General features: G+C 44.9%; 1 protein-coding gene across 1 annotated transcript in view; it reads right to left on the reverse strand.

Annotated features, from left to right (window-relative positions):
* Positions 1–18,245, reverse strand: part of LOC117068315 (receptor-type tyrosine-protein phosphatase T-like) — a 337,994-nt gene that overhangs the window by 90,984 nt on the left and 228,765 nt on the right. The window contains exon 6 of the mRNA XM_033185381.1: positions 13,029–13,203. Within this exon, the coding sequence (XP_033041272.1) occupies positions 13,029–13,203 (175 nt within the window). The remainder of the gene's footprint in view (positions 1–13,028; positions 13,204–18,245) is intronic.

Here is an 18,245-nt window from a genome sequence, read left to right on the forward strand (position 1 = left end):
CATGAAAAAGGAGAATGATCATATGGGTTGGGGGGGGGAAGAAACTTTAAAGAAGCAGAGAAATCCACCTGCTCAGGAGGTGGGAAAGCAGAGATTTTATACTATTCTAGGAACCTTGTGATTCTAAGGAGCTGCATCATTTGTTTTGTTATACTATTTTAGAAAGGCATTCCACTGTTTAAGGAGGGAATAAATGTGAAGCCTGGCCTTAGAATACAACCCATTATTTTGACAAATAGTCGAGTCAAGGCCCTGAGCAATGGTCACTTAAGTCTAATTAGCAGGAGAATGAAGGCCACATCTCTTCTTAGATAAACGTCCCCTAAGCACTGCTTCTGAGCTCTCCGGATCAAAATGAGCACATCTTGTGCAGGGGACATGTGTGAAGTTTAAAAACAATGCAATGTGGGCACACCGAACCTCACTGATTATACTGGGAACCCACAGCTGCCCCAGCTGCTGAGATATGGCTTTTTTTTTGGCCTATGCTTCCCGCGAATTGCTACTGTTTTTTCAATGTTTGAATGTGTTGCCACGATTTCTTCATGAGAATCATTTCTAAATGATTGGCAGTGCTTGTTTTTGAAATGCAAAATGTTTTACTCTACCTCCTTTTCTCCACCCCACCCACCTGCAATTAGAGTCACTGGGCTGCCAGTAGGTGGACCAACTGGCTTGGGTTGGATGCTGGGTGAGGCCAGGTACAAGGACAGCTCCCATGACCAGCTGGGCTGGCTTGGACTATTCACCTGGACACCCTCCCTCATGTACCAGGCCCTGCCTGACAGGAGGATCACCAGTCCTCCAACTCCTAGTGCAAGACCCACCCTTCGGGATCAGACTTCCAAGCTGCCACATCTGGCCAGACTTTACCTGAGTTCATGTAGTTCTTGAGTTTCATGGCCATAGCCAAGTCTGTCTCTAACCCCTTCCCATAACATAGAACACACAATTTCTGCCCTCCTGGATTCTGGAATTTGTAAAGTCTACATCAAGAAATAACAGTTGGGAAGAGACTTTTTAAAAAATCTTTAAAAACAACCAATACCTGACAAGAAAAAGATAATTGCTCAGCTTTCAGATCATACAGAATTTGGATGTTTAAGCCCAGTATCAGTGGGAAAGGAAGAAGTATCTTCCCATCTGTTTTCAGGTAGGCCAGAAAGTTTTCATTCAAGACATTAAGCCTGTGGGGGTTGCTAATGGCTTTTTTTGGTCCAAATTGTATTAATTAGGAAAATACTAATTGCTGTAACAAATAAACCCCAAGGCTTAGTAGCTTAACACAATAATAGTTTATTATCACTTCAATATTAATATAGGCCTGCTTAGCAGACAATTTTCCTCCACAAGGTGATTCATGGGCCCAGGCATGTTCAATATTTTGACTCTCCCCTCACCTTGAAATTGTCTGCATCCAGTCAACCAAAGAGAGGGGGTGAGAAGATGAGGAATGACTACATGCTTTTTAATTCTTTGACTCTGAAAGGACATGCAGCAGTTCTGCTCACATTCCTTCGACTGGAACTATTATCATAGGACCCTACTGATTGCAGAGCAGGCTGGGAGTGTAGTCTGTGGCTAGGCAGCTGCTTCACCACTTTAACTTATGGAAGGGATGCACATGTGCTTAGTGGGCACATCAGGCCAGCTTTACTGGCCTGAAAGTTAGCAGACATTTCTCCCAGATCTCAGAAATGGGGAGTCAGTCTGCATGTACCTTTTGCTGTATTTCCCTGGATAGTTAGTGGGGAAATGGCAGAGGGAAGGCCAAGCATCACTAGTCAGAGTAAGCCAGAAGACAAACGTCGATTTTCCAGAAAGGGATTCTGGGGCTCAAATAAGTGGAACCACTTCTTCACAGCCATGTCACCAGCTCAGCCTTCCCCTCCACACATCTGCATTGGCCAGAGGCCCACAGAGGAAGTATCTTCCCATCTGGTTTCTGTACGTGGTGTCCTAGATGAACAGTAGGGCATCAAGTACAGAAGCCTTCCCATGGGGCAGGATCTGGGCCAGTACAACTGGCCTTTGGGGCTGGATCATTCTTTGTTGTGAGGGGACCATGCTGTGTATCATAGGGTGTTTAACAGCATCTCTGGAGGCTCCACCCACTAGATGCCAGTACCCCCCTTTCCCATCGTGACAATCAAAAGTGTCTCCAGACATTGCCAGATGTCCCCTGGAAGGAAAATCACCCTCAATTAAGAATCACTGGTCCAGGAAGAGGCTGCAGTGTTTCAGAGGTAAATTAGGCTCCAGTGACTGGACAAAAGCAACGATCCAGAGCATTCTTACAAATCTGGAGCCCATGAATTAACTGAGTTTAGCCTAGGCTGAAACTTGGGTTCTCAGAAGAAATATTACATATATATTTGCCACAGAATAATACATTAGGGAAAATTAGCATAAGGAGGGTCAGAAAATAGTCTCATTTACAGGCTCATTATAGGAAGAGGGCAGGCCTTGGACTGTGTGACTCTGATGAGACTGGGTAATCGAACTTCAGCATCCTCAGTGGCAACAGGGGACCATGGTGAAGACTGAATACAATGTCATGAGAAGACAGTCGGTGAAGTGTCTGGCATGCAATAAATGGTCCACGAATGGTAGCTAACTACAGGCTTTGCAGCTTGTTCCATACCTCAGATCATTCTTCCATTTGAACACAGGAGGGTAATGTTCCAAGTGAATGAGAATTTAATGCAATTGCCATTTGATTTAATTTCCAAATGCATTAAAAGTGTGAATGCAACACATCAGCATGCAGCTGATAAAGTAGTCAAAATAATTCAAGGAAACCAATACTTGTCAGGTTTTATTTATCCACATTTACGCTTTTTTAAAAATAAGCTGGTCTTTGTGCCCATATAGAATACAATATACATAATATCTCCCGGTTAGCCTCCCCCCACACATATGTTCAAGTTTCCCACTTTTCTCCCATCTGTCATTTTTCTCTTTCCATAAAAAGCTAATGGTGACGTTACCAAGGAGTGAAGGAGTCAGAGGGTAAGGGTGGGGAACCGGGCACCCATGAGGAGGATGGGGACTGATGAGGACAAGCACAAACATAGGCACGGCACTTTGTTTACGAACGATCGTCAGAGTCATGGCCCCTCACCCAAATCTAGGTGAGCCGGCATTATTATTCCAATTAGGCAGTCAGGAAATGACGTTCCTAATCCACGTAGCTAACACAGGGCAGAACCAGGATTTGAACCCAAGACCTCTGATTTGCTATCTATGCATCCTTGACAATAGCAGTCATGGTTAAAAAGTGATGCAACCATTATTAATAAAAGTTAAGACCAAAAAAAGATTAAAAAATAAGAACCCAAGCACCAGCATATTTTCCTACAAAGAATGCAACTCACACAGAAGGTGAGCATGTTGAGGTTTCTCTGCTTTGAAATAGGGTACCAGGAAAGTCAAGATCAGGCATGAGAGGAGAGGAGGAGGTAAGCTAAGCCTACCATAAAAAGTTTTTAAACTTCCCGACCTAAGTTGGAGCATATATGATCCATATGCAAGACTCTTGGGGGAATGGGTAGAACTCACATTGAGGCAAGCCTTCCTTGAAAAGGCATTGAAGAAGGTCCAGGAGTTTTTAAAATGACCACCCTAAGGGGCACATGGTGGGGGGGGGGGTAAGTAGCATGGCTCTGGCAGGTCGACTGAGCCCCCTAAATTTGTAGCCAAAGCACAGCAAAGAAAGACCGTAAGAGGAGCACAGAGAATTACAAAGCTCACAGCTCCCATTAAGAAGGTAGAAAAGAATGAAGGAAGCATAATACTTAAAGAAAAAGGTAAAGAAACAGATACCTGTAAAGGAGACAGAACTTTCTCAGAGGTAGAAGGAAAACCAGGAGCTCAATCAATAATGAGAACCTTAAAAAAGAAGGGATGGTGAGGGGTCTGGTCACATGCTTGTGAAGAAGGACCTGAGCACTCTTCCCTGGATACAGCAGATGTTTAATCCCCTTCTATATGCCAGGTACTGTCTCAGGTGCTGTTGGTCCATCAGGAAACAAGGTTTACAAAACTTCTTCCTCCAGGAGCTCAAGTTCTAGTAGGAAAGATAGGTAATCCACAAATAGATGTAAATCACAAGGTCAGATAGTGACAAGATCTAGGAGGAAAACCAAAGCACCGTGCAAAGGAACACAGTTACCAAGGGAAGGGTTGGGAGGTGGGGGATGGTGTTATTTCAGATAAGGTAATCAGAGGGGGCCTCTCTGAGAAGCTGAAGTCTGAGCAGAAACCAGATCCACAAAACAAGTGAGCTACATAATTATCTGGAAGAAAAAGCATGTCAGGCAAAGCAAGGACAGCAAGTGCAAAGGTCAGAACTAGCTTGGTGTGGTTCAAGGAAGAGGAAATGGATCAGCGTGGCTAGAGAAGAGAATAAGAGGGCAAATATGGGGGTGGGGCATTACAAATCAAGGACTAGATCTAGAGACCATGATAAGAAGTTTGGATTTTATTCTGAGTGTGACAGGAAACACTGGAGGGTTTTGAACAGGAAAAAAGCCATTATTTAACTTTCTCAAACGATCACTCAGGCTGCTGCATTGAGAATAGACATCAACGGGACAAGAGTGGAGCAGGGAGGAAGCTGGACAGTCATGCAGTTGAGAACAGAATAGGGTTTTGACTCATGCACTGATCAGCAAACTGTGGCCTGTGGGCCAAATCCAACCCTCTGCCTGTTTCTGTAAATAAAGTTTTATTGGCACATAACCATGCTCATTCATTTACATAATTTTTATGGCTGTTTTTGCTACAACAGCAGAGTTGAGTCTTTGCTATAGAGATCACATGACCTGGAAAGCTGAAACTATTGAGTCTAATGCCCTGGGTAGAAAAAGTTTGCCAACCTTGTTGAGGATGTTGACAATGGAGGGTGGCAGCCTCTAGATCAACTTAGGAGGCAGAGTTTCCAGGGCAGAGGCCAGATGTTAGCCCAGGCTCTCTGATACCATGTCTGCTCTCTGATCACTGGGTGATATAGCCCTCCAGCTCCTCTCTACTTCCAAAGACTGGCAGAGAACACGAATGGAAACTCTGGAGTCTGGTCTGAGGCCAGCCTTTGCTTTGTGCCATTCCCTATACAAGCAGAGAGCTCAAGGTGGCTTTGCCTCTCCTCCTAGCATGAACTTGTCCTCCATGGCTGCCGCCACTGATGAGGCAGGAGCCAGCAGCCTCGGTCACCTCGGAAAGCCACAGAGGCTGTAGGATCCCTGTAGCGGAAGCTGTTGTGTCCCGCCACCACCTCGGGCCTTATTATTGCACAGAGTGCAGCCCAGCCTCCAACTGCCTCTGCCAACCGTCAAATAGCTAATAGCCATGGGCTTTTGCCAAAGCCCTGTGGCACAGAGGCTATATCCTGTATGACAAGACAGTAAAGACAGAAAATTAAGACCCCCCAGGAGCAGCTCTCAACCCATGACTAGAGGGGGTTAAGGTACAAATAACCCACTCCTCCCACCCCGGGAGTTCTACATTAAATTCCAGAATTACCTAGTAGGATAGAGCTCCAGATGTTCCCAGCGGTTACTCACTTGAGAATGCCCCCTTTATTAGCTGTCCTTGATTGTCTGTCTCGTGTCCCTAAAACTCAGATAAGCACCTTGCACTCAGAACTCCTGCCCCGAGTCTGCTTCTAGGGGTCTCAATGCCATACACCTTTTATCTTCACTCTTCTTTTCCAACACAGTCTGTGCCAGTGACCATAGCCAGCTGTCTGACCATGGTTTTTCCCTGCAGGACCAGGGAAAGGAAGAACAACTGGATGCAGAGATCCCGCCTTATGAGTGTGTACACTATTATCCATGGTCACGGACAGGGTCCATCAGAGCCCCTCGACTCCTACAGAATGAAGCCCAGGCTCCTATCCTGGTACAAATACTCTGCAAATGTCCCCTTGCCTACCTAACCAGCCTCAAACATGTCACTCACTCAGTGTCTCAAAACCAACCCAGGCTGTCCTGCTCATGAGCCTACCAGGCCGCAGGACCCAGCTCAGATGGGGCCAGTCTGAGAGGCTCTCCCAGACTACACTCATTGTCCCACCCTCTGTATACCTTTAGATCACACCTGAATGCAGGCTATACCATTTTGGATACCAAAATCCAAAACTGGATTTTGCAAGAAATGTGGTGTAAAAGAGAGAACATGGCCAAGGCAAGGCAGGCCTAGCTCTGCCACTTACGAGCAGCGTGATCTTGGAAAGGTTCAGAACCTCTCTGGGCTTCCATGCTCTCATTGGTAAAAGGTGCTTGCTAGCAGCACCTACATCATAGGGCCATTGTTAGGATTAGGGAGGTGGTGTGGCAGGTGGCTAACATTAACTGACGATGCAGCACAGATTTGCATGATTCTTCCTGCTAGACCATGAGCTTTTTACAGAACCTAACACACAGTTGGGCTCCATAAAACTTTATTAAGCAAATGAATACAGGAATGAGTCAGCTACTCCAGCCATTCCATCTTTAAACTAGAGGCTATAAATGCAAATCACTGCTGGCACCAGACTAGTGAGTGAGCAAAATGGGACCAGTCAGGACATCAGTCAACTGTGGAACGTGTGCTTCCAGAATGGGGAAGCTGAGGAGCCCACTGTTGCCATCCTAGAATGCAGGCTCCATATAGCTATGCCTGATACAGTCTCAAGAAACTTGTAAATGCTGAAAAAAAATTTAAAAAGGAAAGAGAAGACAGTACAATGTAAGTAAAGCATTTTTGCAACTGACTTCAACCAATGGATTGAATTGGATGACCTCAATCCTAATTCAGAAGAGGGAGACCTTAAGATGATCTAAATTTAAATTTTCACAGTATATACAGAATATCATTCCTTTAAGCCAGGAAAGCGAACAATGGACAATGTCTTTGGGAAACATTCCTTAACAGTAATGTAAAAAATATGATTACTACTAGTTAAAGACAGAATTTTATGCTTTCTAGTACTAGGATGTATCTGTTTTTTTTTACATATGTTACATATATATTATGCTATACATATGTGTTTTATATATTATATTTCCTCCCTCTCACAGGATCTCATTATATATATATATATATTCACCTCCGTTATTCAGATAAGGAAAATGAGGCCCAGAGTAAATACATGATTTGCTGAATCACACAGGTACCTGAGAACAGGACTAAGATGGAAATTCAACTGTGTTTAGAACAGCAAGCCCTGCTCTTGATCCTAACAAGCTCCCTTGGTAGGAAGTCACACCAGTGTTTAAATCCGAACCTCTAACAACACGAGCATCACATTTCTTCTGAGCACTAATTCTCATACTGATGAGTGTTCGGAGTGCATAATAGGTTGTTAAATGGAGTTGAAAGACTGGTTTAAAAATCACCGCCAACAAGAAACTTTTTATGAATTAAGAAATTTTCATCAAGATACATCTGCATAACTTTGGTTGAAGACACTCAAGTCCTTGAGGCCAGCTAAGACGCCTTGAAATTGAAGACTCTCAGAAAACCAGAAGCAAAGGAAACGAATGAGCACATTTCTGAGCACTGGTCTCGAACAGGTAGGTTGAGGGGCCAAATTGTCAATTGAGTGAAACCTCAATTACAGAGTAATCTAATGTATACCCAGGTACATTATCACAACTCAATAAACAGCTCTCCAGAATTTAAGTAATTCCAATTTGCTTTCATTTCGCTCTGTGTGTCGCCCTGAGAATTTGATATTACCTACCCTCACATTAGGCAGCATCTTCTGACGTGCTAATCTTTACCATCTCAGGATCACACACTAGCTGTGAACCAGCCAGCCGTGAATACACCTGTTTGGGGAGACAGAGAGACCATCCTGGGCCTCCGCTATTCCTCTCAGCATGAGTACCTGCTGTGGAAGCCAGCACATGGGTTTATGGCTCCCAGAACCCTCAGGTGCTGAGGGGCCAGTGACCTCCCAACTGTGGAGTGGTTAGGGTTTTGAATGAACAATGCCAGGAGAGGGGTGGTCCATGTAGCTAGATGGCTGAAGACAAACAAAACTAGCTACTTTTCCTTTGTCCCCAGACCCAGGAATGAGCTTTCCTGATCCAGTAGGGGTGAACACAGGAAGGGACCAGAGAATTCTGGCCTACAGGGACTTGTGATGGTTAATATTAAGTGTCAACCTGATTGAATTGAAGGATGCAAAGTATTGTTTCTGGGTGTATCTGAGTGTTTCTAGGTGTTGCCAGAAAAGATTCACATTTGAGTCAGCAGACTGGGAGAGGCAGACCCAACCACAATGTGGGTGGACACCACCCCATCAGCTGCCAGTGCAACTAGAAAAAGCCAGCAGAAGAAGGCGACAGAAGTAGACCTGCTGACTTTTCCGGCCTTCATCTTTCTCCTATGCTTGATTCTTCCTGCCCTGGAAAATCAGACCCCAAGTTCTTTGGCTTTTGGAGTCTTGGACTTACACCAGTGGTTTGCCAGGGGCTCTCGGGCCTTTGGCCACAGACTAAAGGCTACACTGTTGAACTTTCCTACTTTTGAGGTTTTGGAACTCTAACTGAGCCACTACTGTCTTCCTTGCTCCTCAACTTGCAGACGGCCCATCTGGGTCTTCATCCTGTGATCATGTGAATCAGTTCTCCTTATATGAAAGTTCTCCTTTCATATATACATATATCCTGTTACTTCTGTCCCTCTAGAGAACCCTAATAAAAGACCCCATGACCCAAATGTCCCCAAGTCCACACTTTCATATTTCCTCCCTCCCTCTTCTTATGCTTGGCACATCACTGTGTACGAAGAGAGAACTGGGCATACTTTACACAATAGGCCCGACATGATTTCCCCAAAGCCACAGAGACAGTCATCAGATCGGCACCTGGGTCCAGTATCCTGTTCCCCACCCACGGAGCCCTTCATCTCTCTTACCTCTTTGTCTGAGAAATCCCACCCCCATGGGCAATTTCTTTATTTTATTTAACAAATACCTTAGAGTGCCTATGCAGGGCAGTGTTCTAAGAACTCCTACATCCATTATCACATGTAATCCTCATGACGCCTTCCGAGGGAGGTAATTCTACATTCCTGTTCCCAGATGAGCCAGCTGAGGCCCCGAGAGGTTTGATCATGTTCATGGTCACAGAGTTGGGACAAGGTGGGGCCAGAATTCAGACGCAAGCATCCTGGCTGCAGGGTTATCTCCTGCCTTGAACTGGAACCAAAGGGTGGGAACCTGTGAGGAGGAAGACCTTGAAGACGTGGTTTGCTTTCTGTGACATCCCAGGGTCGTGGGTGATGTCAGTCCAAGAAGAAGGAATCCAGAACCCACCGCATAACACAGTACTTGGCCCTTGAGAATCCTTTTTCTTTTTTGGTCTGTTTTTCAGATTTTCTCCCTTCTCTGAAAGGGGGAGGATTAATGCTTTTCCCTCATATTTTTTTAAATAAGTACAAATACTTCAGTATTAAAGTACTTAAGCATCCTGGCTCTGCAAAGGCAAAGGGCTCTTGAGAGGTAAGTGAGTCATTCTTCATCACACGGTTTCTTCCAAACGCTCGGGTTTGCTGCCTTCAAATGGGTCCCTGGGCACCCACTCCAGGGTGACAGGTTTCCTCTGGTTGCTTCTGCTCCTGAGGGGGTCCCTGCCTTTTATGTTCTTGTTTTGCTTGGATGCCACTAACTCTTTAGCAGTGTGTGTGGGGTTGGGGGAGGGGGTGAGCGTAGGTTAAATGTATTTCTCCAGCAATCTGGAAGCTAGCTGAGGGTCAGGAAGGGAACGTCACGTGTCAAAATGGCAAGTTAGCTAGACAGACCCAGGGACTCCTGCTTGCCTGGTACCTGAGCCTCTTCAGCACTGCTCATGATGTTGTGGCACCAGGTGCCAGCAAGGCCACAACCCACCAGCACTACAGGTGTGGCCATATAGCCTGAGTCAGATGCAGGTCGGACTCCAGCTCTACCCCTTGGGATGGCCCTGTTTTTCAACCTGGCTGTGCTAATTCTCCCACCCCTGAAACGAGTTAAAATAAAACCAATGTACAGAGCTGCAATTAGGATAAAATCAGGTCACACATGTGAAGGGACTTCTTTACATGCAAGTGACCAAGCTCCTAGCTTACCACCATTATAATACTTAAATGGAGGAAAAATGGGCACTAAAAAGTGATAACCCATGCCAAAAATATGGATGAATTTCATCAATGTGTAATAAAATTACACCTTGATTGACCAGATTACAGGGAGTGCCAACCCCCCACTGCTCAATGTGAAGGAGACCGGGTGCCACCCACCACCCCACCATCCCTAAGCTGAAGTGGCAGGAGCTGCAGGTGAGCAGTGGCAGCTGCAGACACATATTGCCAGGCCTGGCTACTGCACCCAGACTAGCACTGGCCCCTCTTCTCGACTCCGGCCCAGGATGCACAGCCAGCAAGAGAACTAATCAGTGTCCCTGTAAAGCCCTGGCCACCTCTCCGAATAAAGCAAGGATGCTCCACCACATCCTCTGTCCCAGTAGCCTCCTGGTTTCTCTCCCCATAGCTCCCCATCCTGCCCCTGAATGGGGGCATATAAGGAAAGAATAAACCAAGCGTTTTCTGGTTCCATTTGTCTGTGCATGGAAATTTCAGAGCGCTACACTAACTCCCATAGCCACTGGTCACATTCTCTTGCCACCAACTTTGCCCCATGTACATGCAAGGTGCTAGCAAGACCGTGAGGAGCAGGAGTGAATGCAGTGCACTCTCTCCTGGGACTCTCATTCTGGTATGGGAGACCAGCCATAGAAGGTATAAGACATATTCCAGCAGGAGAGCTGAAATTACACATTCACTGAGTACCTGAAAGGCCTGCAATAACCCCCGTGTCACATAATACATATATTATAATAATAATAAATTTTTTTTTGAGACAGAGTTTCACTTTGTCGCCCAGGCTGGAGTACAGTGGCATGATCTCAGCTCACTGCAACCTCTGTCTCCTGGGTTTAAGCAATTCTCCTGCCTCAGCCTCCCAAGTAGCTGAGACTACAGGCACCTGCCACCACGCCTGGCTATTTTTAAATATTTTTAGTAGATATGGGGTTTCACTATGTTGGCCAGGCTGGTCTCGAACTCCTGGCCTCAGGTGATCTGTCTGCTTCAGCCTCCCAAAGTGTTGGGATGACAGGCATGAGCCACCATACCGGGTCACACAAGCTAATCTTATGGCACCAACAAAGCAAAGACAGGAGCCTAATGCCATCAAAGTGGTAGCTTCTTTTCTATGTTAATAACATTTAATGTAAACAAATGTAAAGTTTTTTTAGTTGTTTTTTCATGACTGCCTAATTGGTTGATCTTGGGCTTAAGTGTTCATGGCATTATGGTGAGGAAATCAACTCCTGCTGAGGTCAATAATTCATTCACTCGTCTATCATTCTACAATTTTTTTCAAGTTGAGCCTTATGAAACGACAGACTGTGCAAGTCAAAACAGGCAAACGCTAACAACTTCATATGCTTCAGCAAACTGAGAACCAGGGCCAGGCACTGTGCTGAGTGCAGGGACTTCCAACCCAGCAGACAGCCCTCCTCTCATAGAGCTTAGATCCTAAAAGCGGAACAAAAGTCACCAAGTAAACAAATAAAGGCAAACCAGCATTTTAAAGTGTGATAAGAACTATGTCGAAAAGGAGACCAGGCAATGAGAAGGAATTGTGACCACCCGGAAGGGAGGCGTGGGCAGGGGGTCAGGGAAGTTCCCTGGGAGAAGACGACATAATGACATTTCAGCTGAGACCTGAATGATGGCACATGATTAGCCATGTGAATGTCCATATAAAGTCAAGACAGCCAGGATAGAGAATCCCAGACTGCAACTCCCAGTCTGGTCAGCCCAAGGCTACCAGTCACACTCGATCAGCAAAATGAGGTCAAAAAGTTTCCACACCCACCCATACTTTGACAAAGAAAACTAATTCAGGAGCCCTCAAAGGCTCGATCAGTGGTTTTTTATGTTTGCTTTTGTTTTTTCCCTTCAAACACACCAGGTCTCATTCTACAGCTAGCATAATAAGAACAGCTTCATTATTTCATTCACTAAATTATGCTATATTAAAATTTTAATCGGCGAACGTAACATTGGTAAAACGAGTACATCCACATGCTGCTGTTGCCAGTGTAAACTGTCAAACCATTTTTTTTGCAAAAGCAATATTGCAACACAAAGAAAAATCCATAAATCATATTCTTGGCCTCCCAACTCTACCCCCAGGGAATTTATCCTAAGGAAATAATCTGGTTCAATAGAATAAAATGTTCTCTCCAGAAGAACTCCATGGAGGTGCTAATTGTTACATACACAAAGGAAAGGAAAAACAAAACACCTGGAATTATCCAAATGACTGCAAATGGGGAGTTTTAACAAAATAGGATAATTCATTTGATGAGATAGCATACGGTCATTAAGCGTCATAACAAAGATGACAAAGTTTCAGAAAGGAATGGGATATCCAGCTTTGTGAGAGAAGCAGAAAACAATGTGCATATTTTAATGGAAAGCATGTAAACAATATCTCAAGGTGAATAAGGACAAGAAAATTGAAAAGAATTGAATCAAGGCCAGTGGGGTGAGGAATTATTTATTTCAAAAGTCCTTCCAAAATATTGTCATTGTACTGAGTTTTCATTTTTTAAAACATTCCTCAGAAACAACAGTACCAGAACACTGCCATAGCGTGCCACCCACATACAAGGACATTGGTTCATTCTAACTTTAAATACAAAATAAAGCCAAATCTGAAGATGCCTTCTGTGTTATACATTCCACAGTCTTCCACGTATGGCTCCTGTATGTGAAACTTAACTTGGAATAGCAATGCAATGTTGCACGATTTTACAATAATTTCTCCTGTTTGGGGAGTTTGTGTTGGGGAGGGAGGCCAGAGTGACTAGAAATTAATCTCCTCTTTTACTGAATGTGGGGGAGGAACAGCAGATGAGAAAAGGGGCTTTAAGGCCCATTAGCGCCAGCCTTCCATGGCAGTAGAGGCGTAGGCTGGAGGCACTCACCTTTCACAATCAGCTCCGCGTAGTTGGACACACCAGAACCACCGTCAGAGCGGATCACACAGCGGTACTTGCTGACGCTCCGCTGGGCAGTGTCTGCCACACTGACCGTGGCTGAGAAGCGCCTGTGGTTGACCACACGGGTGACCATCAGGGCCGTGTCCCTGCCATTCCATTGCTGTAGAACAGAGGAAAAGAGGGAGAGGAGGAATCAGCATTTTAGACTTCCAGGCGACTCCCAGCACGGATGTCCACCCATCCTCACACCCAGGGGCTCAGGACTTTCAACTATAAGAAGGGATTTCCAACCAGGCACAGTGGCTCATGCCCGTAATCCCAGTGCTCTGCAAGGGCTGAGGCAGGAGGATCATTTGAGGCCAGGGTGTGAGACCAGCCTGGGCAGCAAGCAAGACCCTGCATCTACAAGAAATTTTAAAAATTAGCCAGGCATGGTGGCACTCACCTTCAGTCCCAGATACTCTGGAGGGTGAGGAGGGAGGATCTCCTGAGCCCACAAATCCAAGACTGCAGTGAGCCATGATCAAGCCACTACACTCCAACCTGGGTAACAGAGCAAGGCCCTGCCTCTTTTTTTTTTTTTTTTTTTTTAAAAAAAAGGTGGGAGTTTTCATGGCTGGTTTGTGCTAATGATCTGATTCAATAATAAACTTTGCTAGTGAGCTGATTCGAGGACAGAGGCCTGGTGGTAAGAAGAGAGGAAAAAGGCTCCTCCTAAACACCCTGGCTCAGCCTGCATTTGGGGCTGGCATGCAGCCCCTTCACTTTCCTTCCTCTTTTCCTTTTGCCCTGAAGCAGAACCCATAGCATTCTTTCAGACAAACTTCAGTAGACTTAGTGAAAACCCAGCCCACATGGAATAAAAACAGCCCAGCTCCCAGGCCCTATGGCTGGTGCCCTGCTACCCCACCCCACAGGCTCTGAGCCCCACCTGCCCTAGGCTATCACCACAGGTAGGGAGGGGATGGTAGCTTTCCAACACCCGTCTTCCTCGGCACATGCTCTTTTCCTTTGCCTGGAGGGTCCAGTCTCCCTGAGGACACCCCATTCCATAAAAACCCACGTTCAGCTCACAGCCATCGCTAGTCAGTTCCCACAACTGTCACACCATCTCTAGAAGCTTATCCTGCCCTGAAGTATGATACAAATTTTCCCCACACGTTTGCTTACAAGTGTTGCTCATTTTACACTGAAGGACTTTCCTCTGCTCATCTTTAGAAGCTTGTCTGAAAGCCTCCCAAGTTGGTAGGCATTTCCAGAATCAAGGTGAATACACATGGGCTTTTGTCTTCAGCATCCCGAGTTTTAGGAGGGATATCCTGAGTTTGAACAAACCTCTTTCACAGCTGCAAGTTATGAGAACTGGTAAGGAACATGCATGCCAATGCAGTTGGAGTAGATGTTTATTAATGTTATTAACTGGATGTTTATCTAGTATGTGCCAGCCCCTGGGCTGGGCATTTTTGTATAAGTCTTCACTGTATCTTCACAGCCTTGTCTGGGGTTTGTACAACTGTTGTTCTTCTCAGAAGAAAAATCCAAATGTCCAACAGTTTAGCTAAATGCATAGAGTACATGAGCCCCTTATCCAGGTTTTCCAACTTCAAGGCAAGCACTCTTTTTACTAAGACCGTATTCTCAGTGCCTGCTTTAATTTAAAAATGTTTTTCCCCAAAAAGTGAAATTGACTACTTTAATTATCTGGACTTAGGGAAACCTTATGACTCATGATTCTCATGCCCTGAGTCTCCCAGTCTTCCAAGATGCGATCTTCATAGTTTCCTGCATGAAGTAAACAGTTTCCCCATGTGCACATCCTACTTTCATCTATGTCATCTTCCCTCATCCTCTACAGTGACCTGTCAGGAGGAGGGCGCAGGTACAGGTAGAGCCACACTGCTGAGCTCTATGGCAGCAAATGAGGGGAGACCAATACCAGGGGACGGCAGTGATCATGAAGGCCAGAAACCCAGGGTAACCCAGGCCCCCATCAAAGGGCAGCTAAAAGAGACTTGCTACAGATTAGACAGGGAAATTGTAGGCAATATTTTGCTGCTGCTTTTTACTTTTCGACATTCTTCAGACTTTGTCTCAAACATGTATTTCCTTTATACTTGTACATAAAAAAATGACCGGTATTGCTCAAAAGCCATGGCAGAATGAGAGGTAACCATAACTGCCTCCCATGCCAGAAACTAACCAACATGTGGAATAGTTAGTACACATCAGAGCAACAAGCATGGGGCTGGAAGAGGAGAATCTGAAGCCAAGTGCCAGCTCTGCAGCTTCCAAGCTGTGCAGACTTGAGCAGGCAATTTCACTTATCTGAGCTGGAAAGTTTCTATTCACCTGCCCAAATAAAAACCAGTACAAGGTAATGGAAGGGGAGAAAAGTCACCAAGGCTGAAACTGCCAACCAGCTACCACATGCCTTGAGGCATCTTTGCAGGAGATGGCACAACTTGGACTCCACTATGAGAACGTATGAGACACCACATGTAATGCCCCTTCCCAAAGTAGTGCAGGGAGGAAGGAGGAAGAATTCTGGCAAACACCAGGAATGTATCCTGATTTGGAAAAGAGGTCACTACATGAAAAGAAGGGCCTTGGAAGAAGGGGGGTCATCAAAAGGAGCCCATCTTCCCCACTGCTGAGCAAGGCACTTCGGGGCCACCATGGTGGATAAGGATGAGTGAGTGGTGAGGTTTTGGGTCAATATTTTCTAACCTGAGTTATTTATAACATTATAAACATTTTCATTTTTTCTTTATTAAGCTAACAACAGCTAAACACTATTACGTGCTAAGTGTTTTATATGCTTTCTCATTTATTCCCCATGAAAAACAAGGTAGGCGCACTTCTTATCGCTCTCATATATAAGAGGAAACTGAAGCTCAGGGAAGTGAAATTGCCTCCCCAAGGCTGCCCAGCTTGGAAGCTGGAGAGTTGGCATCTGGCTTCAGATCCTGTTCTTACAACGCCATGCATGTTACTCCAATGTGGACTGACCACTGCCCCATCACTCACCTCTTTAAGCACCCTCATTTCTCAGAGTGGGAGAGAATGAGCAGCAGGTATTACACCAGGAGCCACCTATTTGCCACCAATTTATTAGCTGAGAACAATAAAAAAGGGTGGGGGATGTAGTAATGTTGCATAAGGGGTGGAGAGAAATAAGCAAAATGCACATGCCCAACCCAAGTTCATGAAACACAGAGCTTTGCCTTGGACGTCCATCTTCCGAACAGCCAAGAAATATGGGAGATTAAAAAAGAGAGACTGAGAATGATATCAACACATGGTCTCCACAGAACATGAGCTAAGAGATGAGGTGACAAGGACAGGTACTAAGAAAGAAGATACAACTCGGGGAGCCAAGGGAATAATTGAGGAAAACAAACAATGCTGTTTGCAGATTTCAATATGGCATTAGAAGAGCAGGATCAACATTGCAGAAAACCAGTGACCTGGAGGACAGGCCTGGAAAAATAACCCAGATGGCAAAGAAAGCAAAGATAAAGGAAATCAGTGAGAGGCAAACTGATCAAGAAAATGGACAACAGACAACTATACTACCCTGTAAGTAACTGGAGCTCCCACAGCAGAGAGTGCAATGAATGGAATGAAATCCTATCTAAGATACAGGAGGTCACTTTCCTGGACTAAACTAAGACCTGACTTTTCAGACTGAATGGCCCACCATCTATTTGATAAAATTTATAAAAACAAAAATAATTGTTTATAAAAATATTAAGAATAAAGAAATATATAGAAATCCAGCAGAAGAAAATAATGTACAAAAATACAAGCCCATCTGGTATAAAACTCCTCATATGCAATTGTTTCTAAATCCAAGGTGACCTCTCCTGGATGTGACTGGCCCACCAGTGGTCACAGGTGAGCTCCCAGGAGATTCCTGTTACTTAGATGCCTGTAAGAAAACAGGGATGGAGCTAGAGAAAGACAGGATAGGGACGGCTAATAAAACCAACCACGGCAAATGCTTAGTTTGTGCGGCCTTGGGTGGGTGATTTCATTTCTCTGAGCTTCAGTTTCCTCATCTACACAAAAGATTTGAAAATGGTGCCCACTATATAAAGTTATTGTGAGGAATAAACGAGAAGGCATGGAAAAGAGCACATGAAGCTGTATTCTACTGTTTGCAGAGCTCTAGTGTTAGCAGAGCTGTGAAATTAGCCATAAAAAGTGGGGTAGACAGGCTGACAGCCCCCTAAAGATGACAATATCCTAGTCCCCAGAACCTGGGAATATGTGACCTTATATGGCAAAAGGGACTGTGAAGATGTGATTAGGTCAAGGATCCTGAGATGGGGAGGTTATTTTGGATTAGCCATCTGAGTCCAATGTCATCAAAAGAGTCCCTATATTTGAAAGAGGGAGGCAGGAGAACCAGAGGCAGAGAAGAAGCTGTGGGACAGGAGAGGTCAGAGTGATGCCATCACTGGCTTGAAGATGGAGGAAGGGGCCAGGAGCCAAGGAATGCAGGCAGCCTCTAGATACAGGGGAAGGTAAGGTAACAGATTCTCCACTAGATGCTCTAAAGAATGCAGCCTGCCAAAAGCCTGCCAACACCCCCATGTTAGCCCAGTGAAATCCACTTCTGACTTATCTCCACAACTATAAATAAATAAATAAATAAATTTGTTTTGTTGTAAGCTATTACACTTGTGGAATTTGTTACAGTAGCAATAAGAAACTTATATAAAGAGAAAAAGACTGGTTACATGCAAAACATTCATTTTCCACATTTAATTGAAATTTTATTTTCATGTCACCTCCAAGATTATTTACTTTTCTTCTTAATGATGTCAGATTCTAGTAGGGCCAGGGAAGATTAAGGGTGTCCATCTGAACGATTCACATTTTTCTGTTAGCTCCTGAACCAACAGGCTTTATCCTACTGAAAGATAGGAAATTGCAGGTTGTCTTATAAAATGTCTAGAAAATAGGCCTTTTGATAATCACACTTGTCATATTGGGAGCAGGCGACAGCAGGACAGGGACGAGCAGGAGGGCCTAGAGTCATGATAGGAAATAGCGCTGGATGCACCACTGGCAAGAAGAAACGAAGGTCAAGTTCAGAGAGGTGAGCCCAGATGAGAAGGGCCTACGAATGTGACTGTTCAAGACAAGGCAGGGAAGGGCAGGCAGATGCTAGTCAAAGAAGACTGGCAGGAACCC

This window comes from Trachypithecus francoisi, unplaced genomic scaffold (assembly GCF_009764315.1).
Source record: "Trachypithecus francoisi isolate TF-2019V2 unplaced genomic scaffold, Tfra_2.0 Lachesis_group21, whole genome shotgun sequence".
NCBI lineage: Eukaryota > Metazoa > Chordata > Mammalia > Primates > Cercopithecidae > Trachypithecus > Trachypithecus francoisi.